The 27,262-nt window shown below is 53.3% G+C and overlaps 2 protein-coding genes across 4 annotated transcripts in view; one reads left to right on the forward strand and one right to left on the reverse strand.

The window, feature by feature from the left end:
* IDUA (alpha-L-iduronidase) overlaps nucleotides 1-27,262 on the forward strand; it is a 33,579-nt gene that overhangs the window by 4,456 nt on the left and 1,861 nt on the right. The window contains exons 1-12 of one of the 3 annotated variants that reach the window (XM_077136179.1): nucleotides 16,475-16,632; nucleotides 17,301-17,441; nucleotides 23,710-23,795; nucleotides 23,898-24,005; nucleotides 24,191-24,286; nucleotides 24,404-24,606; nucleotides 25,149-25,328; nucleotides 25,520-25,736; nucleotides 26,143-26,355; nucleotides 26,457-26,578; nucleotides 26,685-26,807; nucleotides 26,885-26,961. In XM_077136179.1, coding sequence (XP_076992294.1) covers nucleotides 16,475-16,632; nucleotides 17,301-17,441; nucleotides 23,710-23,795; nucleotides 23,898-24,005; nucleotides 24,191-24,286; nucleotides 24,404-24,606; nucleotides 25,149-25,328; nucleotides 25,520-25,736; nucleotides 26,143-26,355; nucleotides 26,457-26,578; nucleotides 26,685-26,807; nucleotides 26,885-26,961 — 1,724 coding nt within the window. Of the gene's footprint in view, nucleotides 1-16,474; nucleotides 16,633-17,300; nucleotides 17,442-22,320; nucleotides 22,406-23,709; nucleotides 23,796-23,897; nucleotides 24,006-24,190; nucleotides 24,287-24,403; nucleotides 24,607-25,148; nucleotides 25,329-25,519; nucleotides 25,737-26,142; nucleotides 26,356-26,456; nucleotides 26,579-26,684; nucleotides 26,808-26,884; nucleotides 26,962-27,262 lie in introns of those variants that run through there. The other 2 variants (XM_077136180.1, XM_077136181.1) reach the window with 2 other exon arrangements.
* Nucleotides 17,695-22,026, reverse strand: SLC26A1 (solute carrier family 26 member 1). The gene is made up of 3 exons (XM_077136178.1): nucleotides 21,399-22,026; nucleotides 19,557-20,149; nucleotides 17,695-19,223 (listed from the first exon to the last, which is right to left on the reverse strand). The coding sequence occupies exons 1-3, from the start codon at nucleotides 21,517-21,519 to the stop codon at nucleotides 17,754-17,756; spliced, it is 2,184 nt and encodes a 727-aa protein (XP_076992293.1). The 5' UTR covers nucleotides 21,520-22,026; the 3' UTR covers nucleotides 17,695-17,753.

A 27,262-nucleotide genomic window follows, 5' to 3' on the forward strand; every position in this document is an offset into this window, starting at 1 on the left:
ACTTCAGGCAACAAGGAAAAAATCTGCAAGTTCAGGTAGCAGAGTTTCTTAAATTCTAAATAGTAAACACTAAGTCAGATGCCATTTGATCAACTGTTAAAACTGTGAATGTTCTGAAAATATCAAGTAGAAAGTTATTGCAAATATTGACTTTGCTATTGTAGTGAGCTATGTTACAACATTTTCAAATTTTTTTCTTTTAGGAATTTATTTTATCTAATATTACTCTAGCTGCCTATAGTTTGCTGTTGTTGTTGTAAAATATAACATCTATATCTAAAGCAAAGAAAGAAAAAGCAATAATTTTCAAAGCACACTTCAACAAGCAGCCACAGAATGGGTCCCAGATTTTTCCTTCCAGCTGCTCCAAAACACTGGAGGCTCTACCAGAGTCATAATAACAGAATCTTGCAGCATCTGTCCTTTTGTGTCCGACTTATTTCACTCAGCATTATGTCCTCAAGGTTCATCCACATTGTCACATGTTTCAGGACATCATTTCATCCAACTGTTGCATAATATCCCATCGTGTGTATAGAACACGTTTTGTTTATCCACTCGTCTGTGGATGGGCACTTGGATTGTTTCCCTCTTTTGGCAATTGTGATTATTGCTGCCATGAACATATTGCTTCGTGTGCTTTTTCACCATCTGTATTTGCTCTTCAGAAAAGTGCCTGTTCATTTCCTCTGTCCATTTTATAATTGGGTTGTTTGTTCTTTTGTTGTTGAGCTGTATAATTTCTTTTATTCTTATTATTTTAATTTTATTTTTTTAAATATTTTTATTTAAGAAAACAAATAATACGCTTAGAACTACCAAAAATGGATATCTCAGCTTAAGATATGGTTATCTTAACCATAGGCATATTTAAATAAAGTATCCAAATAAACATTGTAAAACCTGTGTTTGCACAGTAAGTTTCATAAAATTAAGGCAACAAGGAAAAAATCTAAAAATTCAGATAGAGCTATATAATTTCTTTATGCACACAGGATATCAAGCCTTTATCTGATATGTGGTTTCCAAATATTTTCATCCATTGAGTTGTGTTTTAGTTTGTAAGCTGCCTGAATGCAATATATCAGAAATGAAATGGCTTTTTGAAAAGAGGAATTTAAGTTGCAAGTTTACAGGTCTAAGGCTGTGAAAATGTCTGAATTAAGGTAAGGCCTTGAAAACGTCCAAATTAAGGCAATTATGGAAAGATATTTTGGGCGGATGATGTTCAGGGATTCCCTCTCAGCTGGAGAGGCACATGGCGACGTTGGCTAGCTTTCTCATCAGGCTTCTTCACCTGCTCCCCTGGGGCTCCGTCCATTCTGGTGGCTCTGTCGGTTCTGGTGGCCCTAAAGCTTTTTCCGAAATGGTTCCCTCTTAAAGAGCTCCAGTAAGCAGCCCTGCCTTGAATAGCTGGAGACTCATCTTCATGGAAACAATCAAAAAGGCCCCACCCAGCAAAACTGAATGAGGATTAAAGGACGTGGCTTTTCTGGGGTGCATAATAGCTTCAAACCAGCCAAAGTTGTCTGCCTCTTCACCTTTTAAATAAAGTCCTTTGAGGCACAGAAGCTCTTGATCTTGAGGAGTTCCCATTTGTCTGTTTTTTCTTTGGCTGCCTGTGCTTTAGGTGTGAAGTTTAAGAAGCTACTTCCTATTACTAGATCTTGAAGATGTTTCCCTACATTTTCTTCTAGAAGTTTTAGGGTACTGACTCTTACATTTATGTCTTTAATCCATTTTTTTATTTTTAATTTTTTTATTGTACAGTATAGCATATATAAAAAGAAAATAAATAAAAAAGCGATGGTTTTCAGAGCACTCTTCAACAACTAGTTATAGGACAGATTCCAGAGTGTGTCATGGGCTACCATATGATCCTCTCATATTTTTCCTTCTAGCTGCTCCAGAATATAGGAGGCTAGAGGGCTTAAATATTTTTTTATCATCACAAATGACATTTTTCTTCCGTCTTTTTTGGTGAAAAATAACATACATACATAATAGCAATACATTTCAAAGCACAGTACCACAATTAGTTATAGAACATATTTCAGACTTTGACATGGGTTACAATTTCACAATTTTAGGTTTTTACTTCTACCTGCTCTAAAATACTGGAGACTAAAAGAGATATCAATTTAATGATTCAGCATTCATATTCATTTGTTAAATCCTATCCTCTATGCATGAGTTCTCTATTTTGAGTGGATTTTTTTTCCTTCAGTTGTCACCTCAGATAGGTCATTGTGTATAGAAACATTACTGATTTTTGAACATTAATCCTGTATCCCACCACTTTGCTGAATTTGTTTATTAGCTCAGGTAGCTTTGCTATAGATTTCTCAGGGTTTTCATGTCATCTGCAAATAATGAAAGTTTTACTTCTTTCTTTCCTATCTGGGTGCCTTTTATTTCTTTCTCCTGTCTAATCACTCCAGCTCATACTTCTAATATAATGTTAAATAATAATGGTGACAATGGTCATCCTTGTCTCATTTCCAATCTTAGGGGGAACACTATTAATTTCTCACAATTAAGTATGATGTGGGCTATGGGTTTTTCAAACATGCCCTTTATAAAATTGAGAAGGCGTCCTTCAACTCCTAACTTTTGAATTGGTTCCTTCCTTTTATCAGGAAAGGATGCTAGATTTTGTTGAATGCTTTTCCAGCATCAATCAATACGATCATGTGAGTTTTCCCTTTCAATTTCTTAATGTGCTGTATTATGTTGATTGATTTTCTTATGTTGAACAACGCTTGAATTTCTGGTATGAATCCCACTTGGTCATGATGTATAATTCTTTTAATGTGGCATTGGATTTGTTTTGCTAAGAAATTTCACATCTATGTTCATTAGGGAGATTGGTCTGTAATTTTCCTTTCTTGTAGCATCTTTATCTGATTTTGGTATTAGAGTGATGTTAGTTTCATAAAATGAGTTAATGTTACTTTTTCTTCAAACTTTCGGAAGAGTTTGAGCAGCATTGGCATCAGTTCATTTTGGAATGTTTGCTAAAATTCTCTAGGGAAGCCTTCTGGTCCTGCGTTTTTCTTTGTGGGAAGGTTTTTGATGACTGCTTGAATCTCTTTACTGTAATTGGTTTGCTGAGATCGTCTATTTCTTCTGGAGTCAGTGTAGATAACTCTAGGTATTTGTGTGTTTCTAGGTGTTTGTCCATTTCATTAAAGTAGTCTAGTTTGTTGGCATACAGATGTTCATAATATTCTCTTATGATTTTTAAAATTTCCTCATGATCTGTGGTAATGACACCCCCCCTCATTTGTGATTTTGTTTATTTGTGCCCTCTCTCTTTTTTTTCATTAGTCTAGCTAGGGATCCAACAATTTTCTTGATTTTCTCAAAGAACCAACTTTTAGTTTTGTTGATTCCTTCTATTGTTTTATTGTTCTCCAGTTTGTTAATTTCTGCTTTAGTTTTTATTATTTCTCTTATTTACTTTGGGTTAGTTTGCTGTTCATTCTCTAAATTCTCCAGGTAAGCGGTTAAATGCTCAAGTTTTGCTCATTTTTGTTTTTAAATATAGGCATTAGGGCAATAAATTTCCCTCTCAGCACTGCCTTTGTCACATCCCAGAAGTTGTGATATGTTATGTTCTCATTATCATTTGTCTCCAGATATTTACTGGTTTCTCTAGCAATTTCTTCCTTGACCTACTAATTACTTAAAAGTGCATTGTTTAATCTTCATATATTTGTGAAAGCTCTGGTTTTTTGGTGGTTATTAATTTTCAACTTTATTCCATTGTGATCAAAGAAAGTGATCACACTTTCTCTTGGATAGTGTGGATCGCCTTGGATAGTTTCAATCCCATTAAATTTATAAAGACCTGATTTGTGTCCCAGCATATGATGTATCCTGGAGCACGTCCATGTGTGCTAGAGAATAATTGTGTTCTGGGGTGTGATGACCTACACATGTCAATTAGCTCGAATTCATCTGTCGTATTGTTTAGGTTCTCTGGTTCTTTGTTGACCCTCTGTGTGGTTGTTCTACCTAGAGCAGAGAGCAGCGTATTGGCGTCTCCCACCGTAGTGGCCATGTTCAAGAATGAATTCAGTTAAGGTCCTGAATGGAGTTCCCTAACACGTGCCTGCAAACGGCTTGTGTTAGGACAAGGAACAGCAAACAGTTCCTGGAACTCTTGATTTGGAACTTTTTCTTGTGATGCCAAATCAGTTAAACATTCAGATATTAAAAATAATAGCAAGGAACACACTGTTTTGTTCTTGGAGAAAACAGTAGCTAAGAGCGCATGTTTAGCTTATGTTTCACTTAGCAATCACTTTCTCTTTGTTCTTTCATGCAATAAAAGTTATGCAGAGCAAGCTGCTGCTGCTGCTTGCCTTAATGAGCTTCAGCCCTCTGCTTCACACAGCATTCGGTCTGCCGTCTCTTTCTTTTCGTTCGAGCTCGATACAACATCCCACTATTGCCGTTGATATGTCTATTGCTCTTTAGTTTTTCCAACATGCGCCTCAAGTACTTTGGAGCTCCTTGCTTGGGTGAATACACATTTATGATTATTGTTTCTTACTGGTGAATTGTCCCTTTTATTAATACATAATGTCCTTCTTTGTCTTTTATGATGCCTTTACATTTGAAGTCTATTTTGTGTGACAGTAGCATAGCTCCTCCTGCCTTCTTTTGGTTGCAGCTTGCATAGATCTTTTTCCATCCTTTCACTTTCAATCTAACTATGCCCTTGAATCTAAGATGCAAATCTTGGAAACAGCTTATAGGTGGATTATGTTTTTTAAACCATTCTGCCAGTCTGTATGTTTTAATTGGTGAATTTATTTGATTAACGGTCAATGTAATTACTGTAAAAGTGGTTCTTGACTCTACCATCTTGGCTTTTAGGTCTAATTTGTGAGATCTGTATATTATTTTCCTTCTCTCTCTCTTTTCCTCTAAATTACCATTACTCATATTGTTCAATTCTGTGCCCTCCTCCAGATCTCCCTCTCCTGTTTGTTTGGGTTTTTTTTAGCTGATAAGACTTCCTTTTAGTATTTCTTATAGGGCAGGTATATTGTTGACTAGCTCTCTCAATCTTTGTTTGTCTTTGAAGAATTTAATCTCACCCTCAATTTTTAAAAATTTTTATTAATAAAACCAATCAATGTACAATGTATTCTTTTTTTCCCATCACATGGTTATATATCATCATCACGATTACTTCTTAGAACATTTGCATCAATTCAGAAAAAGAAATTAAAAGAAAACAGAAAAAAAAATCATAAATTCCACACCCCCACCCCTCCCTTTCATTGGTCACTAGCATTTCAATCTTCTAAATTTAACATTTGTTCCCCCTAGTATTTATTTATTTTTAATCCATATGTTTTATCTGTCTGTTGACAAGGTAGATAAAAGGATCATCAGACACAAGGCCTTCACAATCACACAGTCACATTGTGAAAGCTATATCATTATACAATTATCTTCAAGAAACATGGCTACTGGAACACAGCTCTACATTTTCAGGCAGTTCCCTCCAGCCTCTTCATTACATCTTGACTAACAAGGTGTGTCTTTTTAATGCGTAAGAATAACCTCCAGGATAACCTCTCGACTCTGTTTGGAATCTCTCAGCCATTGACACTTTATTTTGTCTCATTTCTCTCTTCCCCCTTTTTGTTGAGGTTTTCTCAATCCCTTGATACTGAGTCCCAGCTTATTCTAGGGTTTCTATCCCAGGTTTCCAGGAAGGTCCACACCCCTGGTGGTCACATCCCACGTAGACAGGGGGAGGGTGGTGAGTTTGCTTGTTGTGTTGGCTGGAGAGAGAGGCCACATCTGAGCCACAGAAGAGGTTCTCTTGGGGATGACTCTTCAGCCTAATTTTAAGTAGACTTAGCCCATCCTTCGCAGGGTTAAGTTTCATATGAACAACCCCCCAGATTGAGGGCTCAGCCTATTGCTTTGGTTGTCCACACTGCTGTGAGAATATCAAGAATTCTCCACTTGGGGAAGTTGAATTTTCCCCCTTTCTTGCCATTCCCCCAAGGGGACTTTACAAATACTTTCTTATTCACTGTCTAAATCACTCTGGGACTTATCGGGGCTTATGATAAATTTTTTACAGGCTTTGTTCATTGTCTCCATTGGTATTTTCTGGATTTTTATCATGTTCGTTTAGATGTGCCATCAGTTCCTGTTTGTCTTGAACTCTTAGTTGCACACTGTACATTTTAATATTTTAAAATGTTAACTCTGGGATTTATTTCCTGAGATATCTGTTTCTTGATTTTAACTAGCTGGTGATAAGAAAGAGATTTCCTGGCGCTTCCACCCTCCTCTCAGGAAGGCCTGCCCAGGGAGGATGTGCCGTGCAGGGTTCTCCCGGCCTCTCTGGGCCTGTCTTGTCCTGAGCTTTCAGTTGTTAGTTGTTTTGGAGTTCCCTGTCTGTGAAGTTTGCTTGTCCCTTTTGTTTCCAGGAGCCAGGCCTCCCTGCATTTGCCTGGAGGACAGGCTTGGGGAGAAGGGACACAGCAGAAAGGGACTTCCCGAGTCAGTGTTTCTCAGCTAAAACAGGGCCAGGGGCCCACACGGGGGCTGCAGTACAGCTCCAAAGTGCACTGGGTAGGGTCAGGAGGGGCGACAGGAGCTTCTCCCATGGTGCACCATAGCTGAGTTTTCTTGTCACCCAGCAGATGTGGCCTGCAGCTGGCTGTCTCCTGCAGTGCTGCGGGGGTACAGAGTCCTCACGTCTCCTCTGCCACAGCTTTCATCCAGTGCAGGTCGGAACAACAGCCGCCCTCGGAGCCAGACCCCCAGAGCGCCAAAGTCACTGATTGAAAGCCACGACTGGCTTCCCCTTTTTCTTGGGGAAGAAGATTTTATGTCCCTTTTTTGCCACCAGCAAACTAGCCAGGGTCTGGACCCTACAGCCAGACCCTGTAGCCACTGGGAGGAGAGAGCAATTTACAGATTTTTATCAAAATGTGCTACTCTTCCCTGGATGCTATGCTGTTCTCCTGGCCTCTGGGGTTTCCAAACAGTCATTTCAGACAGTTCCACCTGTTCACTTACATTCTGGTGGAAGCACCGAGTCCTGGACTGCCCTACACCATCATCTCCCCACAAAATCCTCTGTGTCTGCTGTTAACCTACCCTCTCTCTCTGAAATCATGTCATCAGTTTTTGTTTTAATTTTCAGAACTGTTTCAGATGCAGGCATAAGGACCCTTCACCCCCCAATACCTGGGCAGAGATCCAGAAGGACACAACATGGGACATCATGGTGGGACGTCATGGTGTGTGTGCTGGTTTGAAAGGATATATGGACCCTAGAAAAGCCATGTTTTAATCCTAATCCCATTTTGTAAAGGCAGCCATTTCTTCTAATCCCTATTCAGTACTATATGTTTGAATCTGTCATTAGATCATCTCGCTGGAGATGTGACTCAATCAAGAGTGGTTGTTCAGTGGGATTAGGTGGAGACATGTCTCCACCCATTTGGGTGGGTCTTGATTGGTTTACTGGAGTCCTATAAAAGAGGAAACATTTTGGAGAAAGAGAGATTATGAGAGCAGAGCAGAATGACATAGCCATGAGAAGCAGAGTCCACCAGCCAGCGACCTTTGGAGATGAAGGAAAATGCCTCCCAGGGAGCTTCATGAAATAGGAAACCAGGAGAGGAAGCTAGCAGATGACACTGCATTCGCCATGTGCCCTTCCAGCTGAGAGAGGAACCCTGACCATGTTCGCCATGTGCCTTTGCACTTAGAGAGAAACCCTGAACTTCATCGGCCTTCTTGAACCAAGGTATCTTTCCCTGGATGCCTTAGATTGGACATTTCTATAGACTTGCTTTAATTGGGACACTTTCTTGGTCTCAGAACTGTAAACCAGCAGCTTATTAAACTTCCCTTTTTAAAAGCCGTTCGGTTTCTGGTATATTGCATTCTGGCAGCCAGCAAACTAGAACAGTGGGACATCCTCCTCTGGGAGGCTTCTCCCACCCACACTCCACATATTCCAAATTGTGAACTGTCCCAACCAGACCCTTTACAGTAAATGTTTACCTTATCAAAGACCCCTTCCAGGAAGATCTTCTATGTTCCTCCAAGGAAGATTTGCTCTTCTTCAGGAAGCTGGCAGGACAGGCTATTCTAAATCACCTTAATTCACTCAGGTCTTGAGGTGATTTGTGGCTGAACCTCACCTTTGCTCATCAGGGGAAGCTCTTTGGGGTCCCCACCAAGAGCCTGAAGCACTTGCCAAGGCCAGACTCTGTGCTCTGGTTTTCCTCCCATGTGCTCTCATGGGGCGTGAGTCGGCCAAAACTCCACCCAGTTCCCTGGCCACTCCTTCCACTGAGGGAAACCCCTCCAGGGGACAGGCCCCACTGCACATGCTGGGCTCACCATGCTGGGCCTCCTTTTCTCCAAATCTGTGGTCCTGCAAGTTCTTGCTGTTTTTGTAGCTGCCCAACACTCCAAGCAGATTTTTTGTAAGTACACTGTCCAGCTTTGTTGGTTGTCCTCAGGAGTAGGGCTGGTTTCTGAGACAATTTACCCTTCCCTTCATTTCTGGGCTGATGAGTGCTTTGTGTCATTTCAATTATCTGATGCCTTTAGGAATTGCATTTAAAATGTTTTAGCCACTGTTTTCAGTTGCTTTCTCGGGGATGTTTGGAATGAGGAATGAGTAACTTAGCCTGTCATTACCAGACAGGGACATTTCTTTTTTTTTAATTTTTTATTAATTAAAAAAAAATTACAAGAAACAAACATTCCCAACACATACACTCAGCAATTCACAATATCATCACATAGTTGCATATTCATCATCATGATCATTTCCCAGAACATTAGCATCAATTCAGAAAAAGAAATAAAAAGACAGCAGAAAAAATATAACAAACAGAAAAAAAAAATTTACAGGCCATACCCCTTACTGATCCCTTTCATTGATCACTAGCATTTCAAACTAAATCTATTTTAAATTTGTTCCCCCTATTACTAATTTTTATTCCATATGTTCCTCTCATCTGTTCACAAGGTAGATAAAAGGAGCATCAGACACAAGGTTTTCACAATCACACAGTCACATTGTGAAAGCTATATCATTATTCAATCATCATCAAGAAACATGGCTACTGGAACACAGCTCTACATTTTCAGGCAGTTCCCTCCAGCCTCCCCATTACATCTTGGATAACAAGGTGATATCTACTTAATGCATAAGAATAACCTCCAGGATAACGTCTCAACTCTGTTTGGAGTCTCTCAGCCATTGACACTTTGTCTCATTTCACTCTTCCCCCTTTTGGTCAAGAAGGTTTTCTCAACCCCTTGATGCTGGGTCTCAGCTCATTCTAGAGTTTTTCTCAATCCCTTGATACTGAATCTCAGCTCATTCTGGGATTTCTGTCCCACGCTGCCAGGAAGATCCACACCCCTGGTAGTCATGTCCCACGTAGACAGGGGAAGGGTGGTGAGTCTGCTTGCTGTGTTGGCTGGAGAGAGAGGCCACATCTGAGCAACAAAAGAGGTTCTCTTGGGGGTGACTCTTAGGCTTAAGTAGGCTTGACCTATCCCCTGTGGGGTTAAGTTCATATGAACAAACCCCAAGACTGGGGGCTCAGCCTATAGCTTTGGTTGTCCACACTGCTTGTGAGAATATCAAGAATTCAACTTGGGGAAGTTGAGTTTTCCCCCGTTCTCACCATTCCCCGAAGGGGACTTTGCAAATACTTTTCCACTCACTGATCAAATCACTCTGGGATTCATCAGGGCATGACCTGGACAAACCAACAAAATCTCATGTCCTATACAAAGTTCCATGTACTTAAGGTGTTCAATCAACTATCTACATAGGTTATATTAGGAGATGCACTAGTCAAAGTATAGATTTGTACCAAATAAACATTTTTTGCTTTAGTCTCACACATTAGTTGAAATTTTAAAATATTAAGTACCATCTATTTTCAGCACACTGCAGTAATGACATTCTTTTGTTCTTCCTCATGCAAAAACATTTTTTAAATTTGTACATTTAGTCACTACCTTTACACACTCTAGGCATTCCTAGATTACACCCTCTCAATCTTTATCATCTATCTTTCTTTGTGATTTCATTTATGCCCCAGCCCTCCTCCCTCTATCATTCTCATATGCACTTCATTCAGTGCTTTAACATAATTGTATTACAGTTAGGTAATATTGTGCCGTCCATTTCTGAGTTTTTATATTCAGTCCTGTTGCACAATCTGTATCCCTTCAGCTCCAATTACCCAATATCTTACCCTATTTCTATCTCCTGATGGTCTCTGTTACCAAGGAAATATTCCAAGTTTATTCACTAATGTCAGTTCATATTGGTGAGACCATACAGTATTTGTCCTTTTGTTTCTGGCTAATCACACTCAGCATAATGTCCTTAAGGTCCATTCATATTGTTACATACTTCATAACTTTATTCTGTCTTACAGCTGCATAATATTCTGTCTTATGTAAATGTCACAGTTGTTTAGCCAACTGTCTGTTGATGGATATTTTGGCTGTTTCCATCTCTTGGTAATTGTAAATAATGCTGCTATAAACATTGGTGTGTAAATGTCCATTTGTGTCCTTGGCCTCGTGTCCTTTGAGTAGAGACAGCATATAGATGGGTCCTGTTTTTTAATCCATTCTGCCAGACTATGTCTTTTGATTGGAGAGTTTAATCCATTAACATTCAGTGTTATTACTGCATGGGTAGTACTTTCTTCTACTATTTTGCCTTCTGGATTTTATATGTCATATCTAATTTTCCTTCTTTTTACCTTTACTCATAGTCTTCCTTTCTACACTCTTCTCCACACCTCTCTCTTCTGTCTTCATATCTGTCTCTAGTGTTCCCTTTAGTATTTCTTGCAGAGCTGGTCTCTTGGTCACAAATTCTCTCAGTGATTTTTGGTCTGAAAATGTTTTAATTTCTCCCTCATTTCTGAAGGACAATTTTGCTGGATATAGAATTCTTGGTTGGCAGTTTTTCTCTTTTAATAATTTAAATATATTATCCCACTGTCTTCTCGCCTCCATGGTTTCTGCTGAGAGATCTGCGCATAGTCTTATTGGGCTTCCCTTGTATGTGATGGATTGCTTTTCTCTTGCTGCTTTCAAGATCCTCTCTTTCTCTTTGACCTCTGACATTCTGATTATTAAATGTCTTGGAGTATGTCTATTTGATTCTATTCTCTTTGGGGTATGCTGCACTTCTTGGATCTTTAATTTTAAGTCTTTCATAAGAGTTGGGAAATTTTCAGTGATAATTTCCTCCATTAGTTTTTCTCCTCCTTTTCCCTTCTCTTCTCCTTCTGGGACACCCTCAACATGTATATTCATGCACTTCAAATTGTCTTTCAATTTCTTGAACCCCTGCTCATATTTTTCCATTTTTTTTTCCTATAGTTTCTGTTTCTTGTCAGATTTCAGATGTTCCATCCTCCAGTTCAGAAATCCTATGTTCTGTCTCTCGAAATCTACCATTGTAGGTTTCCATTGTTTTTTTCATCTTTTCTACTGTGTCTTTCATTCCCATAAGTTCTGTGATTTGTTTTTTCAGACTTTCAGTTTCTTCTTTTTTTTCTTTCCTTGCCTTCTTTATAATCTCCCTCAATTCATTGATTTGGTTTTTGATGAGGTTTTCCATGTCTGTTCGTACATTCTGAATTAATTGTTTTGGCTCCTGTATGTCATTTGAATTGTTGGTTTGTTCCTTTGACTGGGCCATATCTTCAATTTTCCTAGTGTGATTTGTTATTTTTTGCTGGTGTCTAGGCATTTAATTACCTTAATTAGTTTGAATTGTTGGTTTGTTCCTTTGACTGGGTGTTCTGGTTTGCTAGCTGCTAGAATGCAATATACCAGAAAAGGAATGGCTTTTAACAAGGGGAATTTAATGAGTTGCTAGTTTACAGATCTAAGGCCAAGAAAATGTCCCAATTAAAATAAGTCTATAGAAATGTCCAATCAAAGGCATCCGGGGAAAGATACCTTGGTTCAAGAAGGCCGATGAAGTTCAGGGTTTCTCTCTCATCTGGAAAGGCACATGGCGAACGCAGTCAGGGCTTCTCTCTCAGCTGGAAGGGCACATGGCAGACACGGCATCATCTGCTAGCTTACTCTCCTGGCTTCTGGTTTCATGAAGCTCCCCGAGAAGCATTTCCCTTCTTCATCTCCAAAGGTCGCTGGCAGGTGGACTCTCTGCTTCGTGGTGCTGCAGCATTCTCTGCTCTCTCTGAGTTTCTCATTCTCCAAAATGTTTCCTCTTTTATAGGACTTCAGAAACTAATCAAGACCCATTCAGATGGGTGGAGACATGTCATCCCCTAATCCAGTTTAACAACCGTTCTTAACTAAATCTCATCAACCAGGGAGATGATCCCATCACAGTCCCAAATACACAGCATTGAATAGAGACTATTCTACCTTTAAGAAATGGGATCCATATTAAAACATGGCTTTTCTTAGGGGGCATACTTCCCTTCAAACCAGCACACTGGGCCATATCTTCAATTTTCCTAGTGTGATTTGTTATTTTTTGCTGGCGTCTAGGCATTTAATTACCTTAATTAGTTTATTCTGGAGATTGCTTTCACTTCTTTTATCTAGTGTTTTCTTGCTGGATGAATTTGTTGTCTATCTGTTCTTTGACATTCCGTTCAGCTTTATCTGGACCTTTTGCTTAAGTTTTGTTTAACAGAGGAGAATTTTTCAGTTCTTGTTTCTTGCCCTGCTTGTGTGATGCCTTTCCCTGCCCGCCCACACTTAGGAGGGTCTACTTAGATATTATAGACCCCAGCCAGATTTTCCCAGACCAAACTGGCCTCTTATCAAGGAGGAAAGTTGCCTGCGTCGGTTTTCCCTGAGGGTGAGACCCAGCAGGTTGAAAGACTTTCCTGTGAAGTCTCTGGACTCTGTTTTTCTTATCCTGCCCAGTATGTGGCACTTGTCTGACTGCAGGTCCCACCAGCATAAGATGATGCGGTGCCTGTAACTTTGGCAGACTCTCCCTGCTGGGGGTGTGGTGGAGACAGAGGAGAGGTTGTAGGCTGGTTTTAATGGCTTCAAATTACCAAGCCCTGGTGTCTGAATTCCTTGATGGAGGGATTCCACCTGGGTGGGGCTTCACCCCTCCCCTGGGGAAGGCACAGGCTCCACATAAGCCCCCAAAAGAGCTCACTTCTGCCTATGCCTGGGGCTGTTACAGCCTGAAAAGTCCTGTTGCTGTATCCAGAGGCAGTCAAGCCTTTGTAGATACACAGCCAGAAAAACCTCTTTTTCCTTCTTTTTTTTCCCCCCTTTTTCTGTCAGTCCTGCCCCCTTGGCGCAGGGGCAAAAATGAGCAACCTCCGCTTTGATCAGGTTCACCTAAGCTGGGGGCCTATTTTTAGTGGTCAGAATTTGTTAATTAGTTCCACAATTGGCGTTTGATTGTGCCCAGTCCCTGCTGCTGGTAAAGTCCTTTCCTTTCCCCTCTGGGAAGTGGCCTGTGGGGGAGGGGTGCTGACCGCCGCAGCTTTGGGAACTCATGGTTCTGGAGGTGCTCGCAGCGGGTCCAGCTGGTCCAGAATGGGGTACGCTGTGTGTCTGGTCACTGACGTGGCCCCAGGAGCTGTTCTGTACTGTTTCTGGTTATTTAGTAGTTGTTCTGGAGGACGAACTAAAACGCACATGTTGTTAAGCCACCATCTTGACCCGGAAGTCTCCAGGGACATTTCTGGGCTGTCATTTTTTTTTTCCCCAGGCAACCCGCCCTCCCTCTTCCTGGCTTTAGTTTTTTAATTGAAGCCTTTTTTTTTTTTTCCCCTACTGGTTTGGAATGTATGCACTCTTTCTATCTTGAAATTTTGCCTTATATTTTTAACATCAGGAAAAAAAGTAAAGTTGACCAGTATTGCAACCTCTCTCCCTCAAATAAAAAGATCTCAGAACACTAATCTAATCACCCCTCCTCCCAAAATTGCATGCTGTTACTTTCCAGGATTTCAATTCTGCTGATACTGGCCATTATTACTATGTTGTACAGTGCGTGTCTTCACATGCATGAAGACATACATGAATATATGTTGAAGATGAGTGCATGCCAGCACGTGGGTGCTCACACGTGTGCACACACACACACACATGACTACTCTTCTGGGACTGTTCTCAAATATTTTCCTTCTTCCAGAAGAACACCCTTTAGAGATACCTTTGGTAAGCATCTCTGCGGAGACTCAGTTTTCATTAATCAGCAAATGTCTTTATTTCACCCCCATTCTCTTTTCTTTCTTTACTAGAGATGTAGTTTTTCAGAACAATCATGCATAAAACACAGGGTCCCCATTCACTCTCATTTTTGAAAAGTAGTTTTCCTAGGTCCACGATGCTTGGTTGACAGCTATTTTCTTTCATTACTTCGTAGACGTTCCACTCCTCCTGGATTCCAATATCGTTGTTGACAAGTCTATTATCAACCCAGGGGTCCTCCTTTGCGGGTGATCTGACGTTTTCTCTCATCGTTTTGAAGGTTTTGTCATGGTCTTTGTTGTCTCTGGCTGTTTAAGTCTCCACTGGGCTTTGTATTATAGTAAATACACTTCACTCCACACCTGCCATTGTGGGGAGCAAAGGGAGTCGTCACAGTACCCCTTCTAGTCTCCAGCCCTATTTGCCCCGACACAGGCTCTCTCCTGATGACCTGCAATTTAAGATCACGCACCTACGGAGTTGGCAACGTTGGCTGACTTTGGGGAAGGGATCCGGGCAGGTTTGAAATTATTATGTACCCTCAGAAAAGCCATTTTAATCCTGACCCACTCTTGCGGGGCCAGACCCCTTGTTTAGGATGGGAAACTTTGATTGGATTGTTTCCGTGGAGATGTGACACATCCAGTTGTGGGTGTGACTGTTGTCTAGATGAAGATGTGACTCTGCCTATTCAAGGTGGGTCTTGATTAGTTTACTAGCGTCCTTTAAATGGGAAACCTCAGATGCAGTCTCTTGGAGAACAGCTGCTTCAGAGTTGAAAGAGACTTGGAGATGCTTGGAGTGCCAGCAAAGAGAGCAGATGCCTAGACACAGATGTTTGGGGCCCAGCTGGCACTGCCATGTGCCTTCCCATGAGAGGCTAAGCCAGCCAGCACCTGGAGAAACTGGGAAGCCAAGAGATGAAAGCCAGCCCTGCAGAAACCAAGTGAGGAGCCCAGGAGCAAGGGACCTGCAGATGCCAGCCACGTGACTCCCCAGCTGACTCAGGTGTTCTGGATGGCATCAGTCTTTCTTGAGTGAAGGTAACCTCTTGCTGGTACCTTAATCTGGACATTTTCATGGCCTTAAAACTATAAACTTGTGATGCAATAAATTCCCTTTTTAAAACTCGTTCCATTTCTGATGTGTTGCAATCCGGCAGCTTCAGCAAACTGATACAGAGCCTACTGGTGAGACAGAAGCTTTTTCCTGTTGTGAAACGTGGTTTTTGAACTATGTGATGCTATAACCTATTCAGTATAATATGACAGAAACACAATTTATATTATATTCAAAACATTTACTTCTCTGAGTCTGTTTTCCCCTGGTGGGACTGACTCTCGTGTCCATCACAAAAGGCTTGTTCACACCCTAACTGCGGTCCCCTGGTTGAGAATCCTTCTGTAAAATCCCTTGGAAGGTGCTGTGGTCAGCTAAGGCGTGGCCTGCGGGATGAGGGCGGGGCCTTGACCCCTCAGTTAGAGCCCTTGGAAAGCAGAGACCACTTCCCCACCGCACACCGTCAATTCAAATTGACACCAGAAGTCAAAAGAACCAGAGAAGGACGTCCGTCACCACGCAAGCCCAGCACCCCGCCTGCGCGGTCAGCGCCAGGATGCTGCGGCCTTCAGGGAGAAGCAAGGCCTGGGAGGCCTTCCCACACCGTGACAGTCAGCCCCTGTGCTTCGGCCGCCGGGGTGTGGCGCTGGTCTTCGCAGGCCTGGCACGCGGGGCCACCCCTGGCGTCCGTTACCACCGCACTGGGCATCTCAAAGGGGGCTGGCCACGACCAGACCTCTCCTTTTACAAAGTCCCCATTTCAGGAAACGGGTCACGGCTGACTCCGCACTGTCCTCCCACCCCCACGCGCGGTCGGTCCCCACCTCCAAATCGCAGGACGCGCTTCCCGTTCGGCCGGGGGCGGAGCCGCGCGCGGACCTTCCGGGGCCTCTCCCGGCAGCCAGTGACGCCCAAGGATGGCTGACCTCCCGCGCTACTGAGGGCAGGGGGCTGTCCAAGCGCTGCCCTAGGTGGCAGGGGAGGGAGCCGAGGGGAGGCCCTTGCCGGGAAGACGTGGGCTCGGAAGGCCCAGCCCCCGCGAGGTCACGTGTGCGCGCGACCCGGAGGCGGAACCGTCCCGGCCGGCCGCAGATGTGCTCTCCCCGCAGCGCCGGGGACCAGGCGGGCCTGAGGCACCGGGACCGCGCGCGCGCGCCCGGCCATGAGGCCCCCGCGCCCCCGCGCCGCGCTGTTCGCGCTCCTGGGCGCACTCCTGGGCGCGCGCCTGGCGGCCCCCGCGGAAACCCCGCATCTGGTGCGCGTGGACGCGGCCCGCGCGCTGCGGCCCCTGCGGCCCTTCTGGAGGAGCACAGGCTTCTGGTGAGCGCCCGCGCGGGGCGTGGAGGCACGAGTGGCCGCCCCGCGCTCTGCAGAAACTGGGCCCTCCACACCGAGCCCGCGGACTTCCTGGGGCCCCCTCGTCCCACCCGGCATCCGCGGGGATTCTGCGCCCCGGCACGCACCAGGCGCTCGGAACCCCGTGTTCAGCGCAAGAGCGAGGGCGGCAGCCCAATCCCGAGAACAACTCAGACCCGGTCCTTCCTCCCGTGCCCACGCTCAGTCAGGGAGGGGTCCCCCAGGCGGTGTCTAGGGTGGGAGGGCCTGGGGGGTTCTGGGGATGGCTGCCTTCATGGGGGGGCTCACCAAGGGGAGCCCCCCTGGAATGGGCCTGTCCCCTCCCTGGCACCAGGCAGGCTTGGAGCTGGGAGCCCGTTGGGGGTGGGGCGGGTGGGACCGGGCGTGTCCGTCTGTCTTCCAGGAGCCCCAGCCCCACAATGACGGGCCTGCACACGGTCCTGGCGCCAGGGGTCATTTTATTCCATCTGGGAGCAAACGTGTTCCCGAGACTCACACTTGGGAGGAGACAGAAACCCTCCGTGGCCTCCTGGAGCCCAGCGGGGCAGGGAGGCCCAGGCAGGGGCTGGCAAGCTTGCATGGCTCCCCGGGCTCGGGGTCCCAGCAGCCGCCCCACCTTGTGCCTTCCCCAGCCCCCCACTGCCGCACGACCAGGCTGACCGGTATGTCCTCAGCTGGGACCAGCAGCTCAACCTCGCCTACGTGGGCGCCGTCCCCCACGGGGGCATCGAGCATGTCCGGACCCACTGGCTGCTGGACCTCGTCACGGCCAGGTGGGTGCCCCGGAGGCAGCTGGCGAGAGCTGCTTGGCAGAGAGGAAGATGAGGCCTCCGGGGCAGGGCATCTCCTCCCGGGGCACTGCCACCCCGGTGAGCCCCATGCTGTGTGCCAGGGAGGTCGAGGTGTGGCCCTGAGGCCGGCTCTGCCTGTGCTGAGGGCAGGGGCTGGAGGTTTCCTGATTTGCGGGGTCTAGAGCAACACGGAACAGGAGACCCCCCTCCCGCCCCCCCCCCGCGCCGTCCAGGGTGAGGGCCTTGGAGATGGGAAGGCTGAGCACTGAGCCAGGCCAGGATCTGCCCACACCCCTACGGTGTGCCTCGAAGGGCTCGGGCCGCCACCACGGCCGCATGCACGCTGTGGAAGAGCTGCCCGTCGTCGGCCGGGCCTCCTGGGGCCTGCCCGAGGAAGCCGCCCCTGCCCAGCGCGCCCCGCACCGAGGGGTTGCAGGCGGCCAGGAGCAGCGCCACGCCCAGCGCCTCATAGTCCCGGCGCAGCTCCCGCAGCGTGGCCAGGCCAGCCGCGTCCAGAAAGAGCAGCGGCGTGCAGTCGACGACCACTGCGTGGAAGCCGGCTGCGGCGGGCAGCAGCGCGGGCGCGGTGGGCGGGGCTCCCTGGCCGGCCCCCGGCCCCCGTGTGCGGGCGGCGGCGCGCCCTGCGTCCAGTCCTGTGAGGCTGTAGAGCGAACGCAGGAAGAAGTCCCTGTTGGCGTAGTGCAGTGGCCCCCCGAAGCGGAAGACACGCACCCCCGGCTCGGGGACGAGGCCCTCGAACTCGGCAGCATCCTCGAAGCAGGCCGAGTCCCCCACGCGGGCGAGCAGGGCGGCGTGCGGGCGCTGCGTGCGGGCGGCCAGGGCGAGCAGCGAGAGGAGCGCCCCGACCAGCAGCCCCACCTCGGCACTCAGCAGCGCGCTCGTGGCCGCCGTCGCCACCCAGACCAGTGCGTCGGCCCGGCTCAGCCGCCACAGGCGCGGGACCTCAGCCACCTTACGCAGGGCCCCGCGCAGACTGACCACGATGATGCAGGCCAGCACGCACCGCTGCAGGTCCCGGAAGAGCGGAGCCAGCGCCAGTAGCACCAGCAGCACCACGGCAGCGCTGACCACACTGGACAGCTGCGTGTGGCAGCCGGTGGCCACCTTCACCAGGCTCTTGGCCAGCGCGGCACTGGTGGCGAAGCAGTGGAAGAAGGCAGATGCCACATTGCAGCAGCCAATGGCCAGCAGCTCCTGGTTGGCACGCACTGAGTAGCCGTGGCTGCGGGCAAACATCTCGGCCAGCGACATCGAGAAGGTGGAGCCCACGAGGGCGAGGGCCACGGCGTCCAGTGCCACGCGCTGCATCAGTGCAGGCTCAGGAGCCCGCGGAGCCAGGAAGCCGGTGGGGATGTCGCCAGCCACACTGGAGCCGAAGCGCTCATGCAGCCGGCCAAAGTGGGACACAACTGTGGCCACCACGATGACGGCCAGCTCAGCGGGCAGCGGCACCCGCAGGCGGTGCCGGCAGCGGTCTGACAGCTCCTTGGTGGCCAGCAGCAGCACCAGGCACACGGCACTGGTGAGCACGTCGCACAGGTTGGCCTGCCCTGCGCTGTGCAGCAGGCTGAGCCATGTGCCCACCACCATGCCGGGGCCCCGGTGGGGCGGCAGCCGCACGCCCAGCAGGTGCCGGAGCTGGGAGGTGAGGATGGTCAGCGAGGCCCCCGCTGCAAAGCCGTCGAGCAGGGGCTGCGAGAGGTAGGCAGACACGAAGCCCAGCCGGAGCACACCCAGCAGCACCTGTGGACTGCGTGGTCAGAGCAGCGGGCAGCGTCCGCACTGAGGGCCCTGTCGGCCCAGGATCGTGCCCACACTGGGGCCGTGCAGTGCCAGGATGGAGCCTCGGGGCAGGCAGACCAGGACGTGCAAGGGCCCCAGCGTGGGGCTACCGCGGGAGGGCTGGGGGCCCTGTGGTGCCACTGGGAGGCTGCACCCTGCCTGTGTGCCCCCTCCTGGGCCCCTGCTTCCCCCTTGGCACCCTCGATGTCGGCCCCTTGACCCTGGGGCTCCCCTTGCGTGGGTTCCCCCATCCTGAGCCCAGGACCCCACGTGGCAGATGCACCCGCCCCTCACCTGGTAGATGCCAGCCATCAGGGTGAGCGCCGTGGCCACGCGGATGGCATAGCAGTCCCGCCCGCAGTCCTGCCCGGCGGCCGAAGCGTTGAGGCTGCTGCTGTTGGCCCCGGGCCCTGGGCCGTCCTGGGCGGGGTCGAAGCCTGCCAGCTGGAGCTCGCGGTCCACCACCTGCCCCACCATGAGGCACAGGAGGCTGAAGATGCCCACGGACACGTGGCGGGAGGTGCCCAGGAGGAAGTAGAGGAGGTTGGCGAAGAAGGACGTGTAGAGGCTGTACACGGGCTGCAGCCCAGCCAGCAGCGAGTAGGCGATGGCCTGCGGCACCAGGACGATGCCGATGACCAGCCCAGACATGATGTCGCCCGCCAGGGCCTCCCGCGGGCGGTACCGGGGCAGCCAGTGCGTCACAGGCACCAGGGCCTGCACCAGTGCCCATGCCCGTGCCCAGCTGCATACGCAGCCCCCCTGCAGCCTGCCCTTGAGCTCCTCACGCAGGCCCCGGGGGGCCGGGACCGGCCGCCGCACCAGCACCAGACCCCCACCCTGCGGCGTGTGCTCGGACGTGTCCATGCCCGGCGTCTCAGGCCAACCTGCAAGGGAGAGGCGGACACAGAGCCTGGGTGGGCACAGGCCGTGTATGCCCGTCCCCTTGGGGCCCAGGCCGGGATGAGTTCACACCGCAAGGCTGGCTGGGGACAGCCACCCCAAGCCAGAGGTCGGCGTTCGCCCTGCTCCCCAGAGGCCATCCTCACAGCGTGGGCCTCACACTTGCTGCCCAGCATGGCTAACAAGCCCGGCTCCAGCCAGCTTGCCTGTCCAGCTCCTGGCCCCCATCCGGTCGTTCCTTTTAAGTTCTCTGCCTTTGCCACAGGATGTGGTTACAGCGGCCACAGGCCACGTGTTAGTGCAAGGCCAGGGGCCTGAGGGGCATGAACTTGGCCCTGTCCACTCAGCCCTGCAGCCCCTGTCACTTGCCTGACGGCTGCCGTCCTGCACCAAGCCTCTGTGAGCGCCTTCCCGTGGAGCTGGAGGTGCCAGGCTGGTACTTTCCATGCCACGCCAACCCCAGCCTGTCAACCTGCCCACCCAGCGCCCCCCACCCCTGAGGACCTGCCTCAACTCCAGCGATGCCAGCTCTCTCCAGAGTGCTGGGTGCCAGGCCATGGCAGGCCCCTGGAGCCCTGGAAGGAGCGGCTGTGGGCTGGGTGCACTGCAGCTGGCCCCTGCCAGGTGCCCTTCCCCAGGTGTGTGCTGAAGCTCATGGCCACTGCCTCTTGGCAGCGCTCGGGCACCCTGCCCCAGATGGCACAGGCTCGCTGCCGAATGTGCCTACCCACTGGGCTGTGCCAGTTGTCCCTGAGTGCTACCCTCTGCCAGCACTGGCTCCTGATCGGGTTTTGACGCCCTGAGAGCTTGGTATCATGGAGACAGTGATAACGGAGGCCAAGCGGGGTCCTAAGCCTGGGCTGCTGGGCAGAAGTAGTGCTGGCTGCCTCCAGCTCCAGCACCCAGGTGTGGAGCGCCCAGGTATGGAGTGTGCAGTTAGGTGCCTGCCGGCGGGGCCCAGCCCTGTAGGGTCAAGAGTGGGGAGGCCTGGCCCTCAGAGAACTTCTGAGAGGCTCTTTCCCTTTGTCCAGAGGCCCCACGCTCACAGGGGCCCTGGAAGCTCACCCCTGTGCTCCCGGGATCAGGTGAGTGGGGAAGGAGGTTGGTCACCCCAAGACCCCTCGGTTCAGGACTGTCTCCATTCCCACATCCTGGTCAAAGTTGGGGGCGCTTCAGACTCCCTCGGCCTGTGAGCTGGGCAAGCCCTGGATGGGGCCCCAGCACAGGGCTTACCTGCGGGAACCTGCCCGAGGCTCTGCAGCAGGATGAGAGGGCTCTGCAGGGGCTCTTGGCTCCAAGCTGGGCAGCGGGCAGCGGTGCTATGTGCGGCCGTGCTGGCGGGCAGTGCGGTCATTTACCTGCAGCTGAGTCACAGGTCCGAGCAGCTGACCTGCGAGTCTCGGACAGGTGTGGGTCTGGGGCCCGTAAGCCTCCAGCTGCGGCCCTGCCCAGCGGCTCGGGGCATGGATGGTGAGGACTGGGGCAAGAGGCTGGGCTGAGGCGGACCGGGGGGCCAGGCACCCGGCTTCCTCATCCAGTGCCCAGATGTCCTGCCAGGAGCTGGGGTCTGGTCCTTGAGTGGTCACGGGGTGAGGGGCGTGGCGCTGAGTCAGCTTAGAGCTGGGCAGAGGGTTCGGCTGGCACCTTCCCTGCTGAGGCGGCAGCCAGGGGCACTCCCCGCCATGGGGACTGGGTGCTGGGGTCTGCACCTGGGGCGGGGTGCCAGCTGGAGCTGCCACTTTAAAAGCTCCTCAGGGCTCTTCATCTTAAGCGAGAAGAAATGGAGTAAAACCTGCAGTTGTTGGTGCTTGAGGGTTAAATGGGAAAATGGGCACAGCCCCTGAGCTCTCCCCACAGTGGCCCCAGTGCCAGGCTGGGGGACAGCAGCCCACGGGGCAGGGGGTGGGACGTGGGGGCGGGGTGTCGCCAGCCGGGTGCCAGGGCCCATGCCCCCACCTCGGAGCTACGGTGTCCCAGAGCCACGGGTTTGCTGCCACCGGCTCCGCCCCCACCCACGGGCACGCGCGGCCCCTGCCCCGCCATCGCGCGCGCCTCCGCCCTGCGCACCCCTCATGTTCCTGCCCCGCACACTCCCCGCCGCGGCTCGCTCCTGGCGCACGCGCTTAGGCCGGGGCGGGGCTGCGGGGAAACGGGACCCTTGCGCCGAGCTGGCCCATGTGCCCCGCAGGGACAAGCCCCGCCGCGGACCTCACTGCACGGTCTCCCCGGACCCAGCTCAGGTTTTGTCGAGTTTAAGTCCCGCCCCGGAAGAGAGCTGGTGGGTCGAGGAGGCCGAGGTGCAGAAATCCTCGGCCTGGGGAGCCCCCTGCCCCCACCGTGGCTCTGCTCGCCCTTGGAGCGCCCCTGGCTGCGAGGCTGGGCAGCTCCTCTCTGGTCGCTCGCCCAGGGCCCCACTGGGACTTTGGAAGCCGCCCAAGGCGCCTTTAATCTTTACCCAAGGGCTTGTTAACTTTTGATTCCTTTGCTACTGGTTGTGACCTTTGGATGGAGGAGGGAAGGGCATGGGGGGCTGTGCATTCTTGGGGGATGGGGGTGGGAAGAGCAGCCCCTGGGGGAGGGGGGCCCTAGAACCACCAAGGGAGCAGCGAGAGCAGTCCAGGGCTGGGATGCTGGAACTGGCTGGCCTTGGCTTGTGTCAAGGGGGCACAGGACACTGCCCTCTGTCCAGTGGGAACCCTGAGGCGTGGGATGGGGACAGGGCAGAGGGGAGTTGTTCAGGACCAGCTGCCTGCCTCCTGCCTTCCTCCTTCCCCAAATGCCCCGTGTCCCTGTGCTGCCCTCGTGCCTTCTGCACATTGACTTGCGTGCGTCCTCAGGGGCACCCCACCTCTCACACCTGGGCACACTCAGAGACCAGCTGAGGCCTCTGTGGCCTCTGCCACAGAAGTCCACCTGATCGGCCACTTCTCACGGCCTCATGGCCACCACCCTGTCCCTCAGCAGCAGAGGGGTCCTCTCAGGATGTCATGGCACCACTCTGCCCAGCCCCCCCAGAGTCCATGTCTTGTCCACGCAAGGTGACCCCTCCCTTCTGCCCGGGGCTGCCACTGGCCTCTGCTGCTCGGTTCCTGCATGCCGTCCCTCCCTCGGTTCCCCAGCCACTCTGATGACATATCTTAGATGTCACCTCCTCGGAGAGGCCGCCGCCCCCCACCCCATGGCCACCACATGCTCTCAGAGGCGCCTGTTGTGAGTGGCAGGCTGTGTTGCTTTCTACTGCTCTTCCCCCTGCCTTTGTGGTGGGACCAGGGATTGGCTCCCGGCCCATAGGCCCACTGGTGGTCTTCAGGACACTCCCCCCCACGTGCTGTCACACCGCCCTCTGAGCACCGGCTGCTCCATCCAGCCCACCCCAAACCTCCCAGCTCCTGAAGGCCTGGGGTCCAGGCTTCCCGTGCAGACACAGTGGTTCACGCTAGGCTGTGAATGACTGATAGGCAGCACAGCAGGTGCTTTCCGGGGGAGGGGCACATTCCCACCGAGAGGCGGGCCAGCTGTCCCAACCCTGAATGTGGTTCTGCAGGGAGGCGGTGGGACAGGGCCTGAGCTACAACTTCAGCAGCCTGGATGCGTACCTGGACCTTCTCTGGGAGAACCAGCTCCTCCCCGGTGAGACTCCGCTCTGCCCTGGGCCGTGGGGCGCCCTGGTGGCCTGGCCGGTGCTGGTGCAGGGAGTGGGGGCGGTAGCGACAGTCTCCTGACCTGTTGCAGGTTTTGAGCTGATGGGCAGCCCCTCAGGCCACTTCACCGACTTTGAGGATAAGCGGCAGGTGTTCGAGTGGAAGGACCTGGTCTGGCTCCTGGCCAGGAGATACATGGGTGGGTGGTGCTCAGTCCCCCCTCCCCCATGGCTTCCTCTCCTCCCGCATCACCTGGCCTCCCGTGGGGGGAGGCGGCATTGCCCAGATGACCCCCATGCGCACACTCCAGCCCGAGGGGCCCGGGACTCCCCTGGTGGTGGGGGGGGACTGGGCGACAACACAGCCCCTGCGTGTCTTCTCCAGGGCGCTACGGCACCGCACAGGTCTCCAGGTGGAACTTCGAGACCTGGAACGAGCCGGACCACCACGACTTCGACAACGTCTCCATGACCACGCAAGGTGGGTGGTGCCTCCAGCCGGAGGGGGCGGGGCGAGGGGGCAGGGCGGAGCTCAGAGCCCGGCCGCCCTGCAGACCCCCAGGCATTGGGTGACCCACAGTGGCCGCGCCCTCCCCAGGCTTCCTGAACTACTACGACGCCTGCTCCGAGGGTCTGCGCGCGGCCAGCCCGGTCCTGCGGCTCGGGGGGCCTGGGGACTCCTTCCACCCCCCGCCCCGGTCTCCCCTGAGCTGGAGCCTCCTGGGGCACTGCCACAACGGCACCAACTTCTTCACGGGGGAGGCGGGCGTGCGGCTGGACTACATCGCCCTCCACAAGAAGGTGCAGTGCCTCCCCCTCCCAGATTCCGTCCGCGAACATTCTGAGAGCAGGGCCCTTCTCCCCACCTGGCTTGTGGGAGTCCGGTGGCGCCTGGACTTGGGTGAAGTGGGCCCCCAGCCCCCGCCCCCCGCCCCCGCCCCCAGCCCCCGCCCCCAGCCCCCCGCCCCCGCCCCCAGCCCCCGCCCCCGCCCCCCGCCCCCGCCCCCGCCCCCAGCCCCCCGCCCCCGCCCCCCGCCCCCCGCCCCCAGCCCGCACTGGTGGAGGTTTCTGCTGGAGCAGAACCGGTGCAGACCTCAGCTTTATGTTCGAACTGCTTCCCTCCCGGGCCGCGCCCACGCGCATCGCCAGCACCACCTCGCAGTCGGTGTCCTTGCTCAGGTCCCGGCCTCCCTGACGCTGCGCCCGCGTCTTGGTCGCTCAACCTTTGCCTTCTCGCCACCATCCCCCCCCCCGGCCGTCTCTGGGTCGGGCCTTTCCCCGGACCCCACTCCCTGCCCGGCCACCCGGCCCTCTGAACTCCCCCGTGGGGCGGCTGCCCGCAGGGCTCCGGGAGCTCCAGCTACATCCTGGAGCAGGAGGAGGCGGCCGTGCGGCAGATCCAGCGGCTCTTCCCCCAGTTCACCGCCACCCCTGTCCACAACGACGAGGCCGACCCACTGGTGGGCTGGGCCCTGCCGCAGCCGTGGAGGGCGGACGTGACCTACGCAGCCATGGTGGTGAAGGTAGGCGGGCTGGAGGTGGGATGGGGACGGGGTCTGGTGGGTGCGGGGCGGTGGGGTGAGGGGGGGTCCGGCGGGGTGGGGGTCCGGGGGTGGGGTGCGGTGGGGTGAGGGGGGGTCCGGCGGGGTGCGGGGCCAGGGGTGGGGTGCGGTGGGGTGCCTCACCCCGATCCCAGCTGCCCCGCTGGCTGCAGGTCATCGCGCAGCACCAGAACCTGTTGATCGCCAACAGCAGCTCTCCGATCCGCTACGCGCTCCTGAGCAACGACAACGCCTTCCTGAGCTACCATCCGCACCCCTTCGCGCAGCGCACGCTCACCGCCCGCTTCCAGGTCAACAACACCCGCCCGCCGCACGTGCAGCTGCTGCGCAAGCCAGTCCTCACCGCCATGGGGCTGCTGGCCCTGCTGGGTGAGCCCGCCACGCCCCTGTGCCCCTGTCGCCAACTCGCTGTCCAGAGGCCGCAGGCCCTGGTGGCCGGCAGTGCCCTAGAACCCTGGCTGGTATCCTGGTGCACTAGGCTGGCCGCGAAAGTGGGGGTAAGGGCAGAGGCGTGGGTTGGGCAGGGGCCCCGTGGCAGGGAGGGCCTGGACAGCCCTGCTTGGCCGGCCCGGGGGCCAGCAGAGCCGCCTTCTCGGGGACTGTCCCCTGCAAGCAGCCGCCTTCTCCGCTCTGCAGGCGGCAGAGGCTGTGGCATGGTGCAGACCTCCGGGCTGGCGGGACCCCTCTGTGTGCAGGAGAGGGTGCAGGGGCGGGAAGGCAGGCCTGGGGAGGGTGGAGGGCGGCCGCCTCGCGTGCTGACACCCGGCCCCCACAGACGGCGAGCAGCTCTGGGCGGAGGTGAGGCGGGCGGGATCGGTGGTGGACGGCAACCACACGGTGGGCGTCTTGGCCAGCACCCACCGCCCCGCCGGCCCCGCCGACGCCTGGCGCGCCTCGGTGCTGGTCTACGTGAGCGACGACACCCGCGCGCACGCCAACCGCAGCGTCCCTGTGACGCTCCACCTCTCCGGGGTGCCCCCTGTCCCCGGTGAGCCGCAGGGAGGGGTCCCGGGCTCCGGCCCACGGGGAGCTGGGGCAGGTTGGGGGTCGGGGCCCGGCAAGGCACAACCCCCGCGTGCGGCCCCGCAGGGCTGCTCTACGTGACGCTGCTCCTGGACAATGGGCGCTGCAGTCCTCATGGCGAGTGGCAGCGCCTGGGCCGCCCGGTCTTCCCCTCGCCCCAGCAGTTCCGGAGCATGCGCGCAGCCGAGGTTCGCGGCGGGGAGGGGGCCCTGGCCAGGGTCGGCCCCTGAGGCCTGGGGGTGGGGGGACGACCTCCCCGCCACGAGGGCCCATGAGGACGGCCGGTGTCCCCAGGACCCGGTGGCCGCGGCCCCGCGCCCCTTCCCCGCGGGCGGCCGCCTGACGCTGCGCCGTGACCTCCCGCTGCCGGCGCTCCTGCTGCTTCACGTGTGCGCGCGCCCCGCCCCGCCGGGCCAGGCAAGTGCCCCCCGCCCCCTCCGCCCGCCCACGGCTCGCCCCGCAGCCCCCTCACTCCCCCCCGCGCCCCTCCGCAGGTGACCCGGCTCCGCGCCCTGCCCCTGACCCACGGGCAGCTGGTTCTGGTCTGGTCGGATGAGCACGTGGGCTCCAAGTGCGTGAGTGCGGCGGCCCCACGCGCGCGCGCCCCAGTTTCTCATCCCAGTGTCCACGGGGCACTCCCATGGGCTCCCCGGCCATGGATGCGCAGGTCGCCTGTGACATGACGCCGGCCACGTAGGGTGGGGGCACCTACAAGGCAGCTGGGCCGCAGCCCCCCCACCTCTGGCCTGCCCTTTGCAGAAAGTGGGCCACAAGGCTTGGGGGGGTGGGGGTGGCACTGGAGGGAACAGGGGCCTGGGCACCCCTGCCCGGCCCACCCAGGCCTTCAGGGACCCACCCTGGTTCTGACTGCA

The sequence above is a fragment of the Tamandua tetradactyla genome, chromosome 19 (assembly GCF_023851605.1).
Source record: "Tamandua tetradactyla isolate mTamTet1 chromosome 19, mTamTet1.pri, whole genome shotgun sequence".
NCBI classification, from domain to species: domain Eukaryota; kingdom Metazoa; phylum Chordata; class Mammalia; order Pilosa; family Myrmecophagidae; genus Tamandua; species Tamandua tetradactyla.

What these genes read in the sequence shown, in the direction of transcription:
- SLC26A1 (XM_077136178.1), bottom strand. Translation starts at nt 21,519, where the DNA reads ATGACCGCACTGCCCGCCAGCACGGCCGCACATAGCACCGCTGCCCGC. An exon ending in CCTCGGGCAGGTTCCCGCAG is followed by an intron (nt 20,150 to 21,398) that starts GTAAGCCCTGTG and finishes TCTCCCTTGCAG; the next exon opens with GTTGGCCTGAGACGCCGGGC. An exon ending in TGATGGCTGGCATCTACCAG is followed by an intron (nt 19,224 to 19,556) that starts GTGAGGGGCGGG and finishes CGCAGTCCACAG; the next exon opens with GTGCTGCTGGGTGTGCTCCG.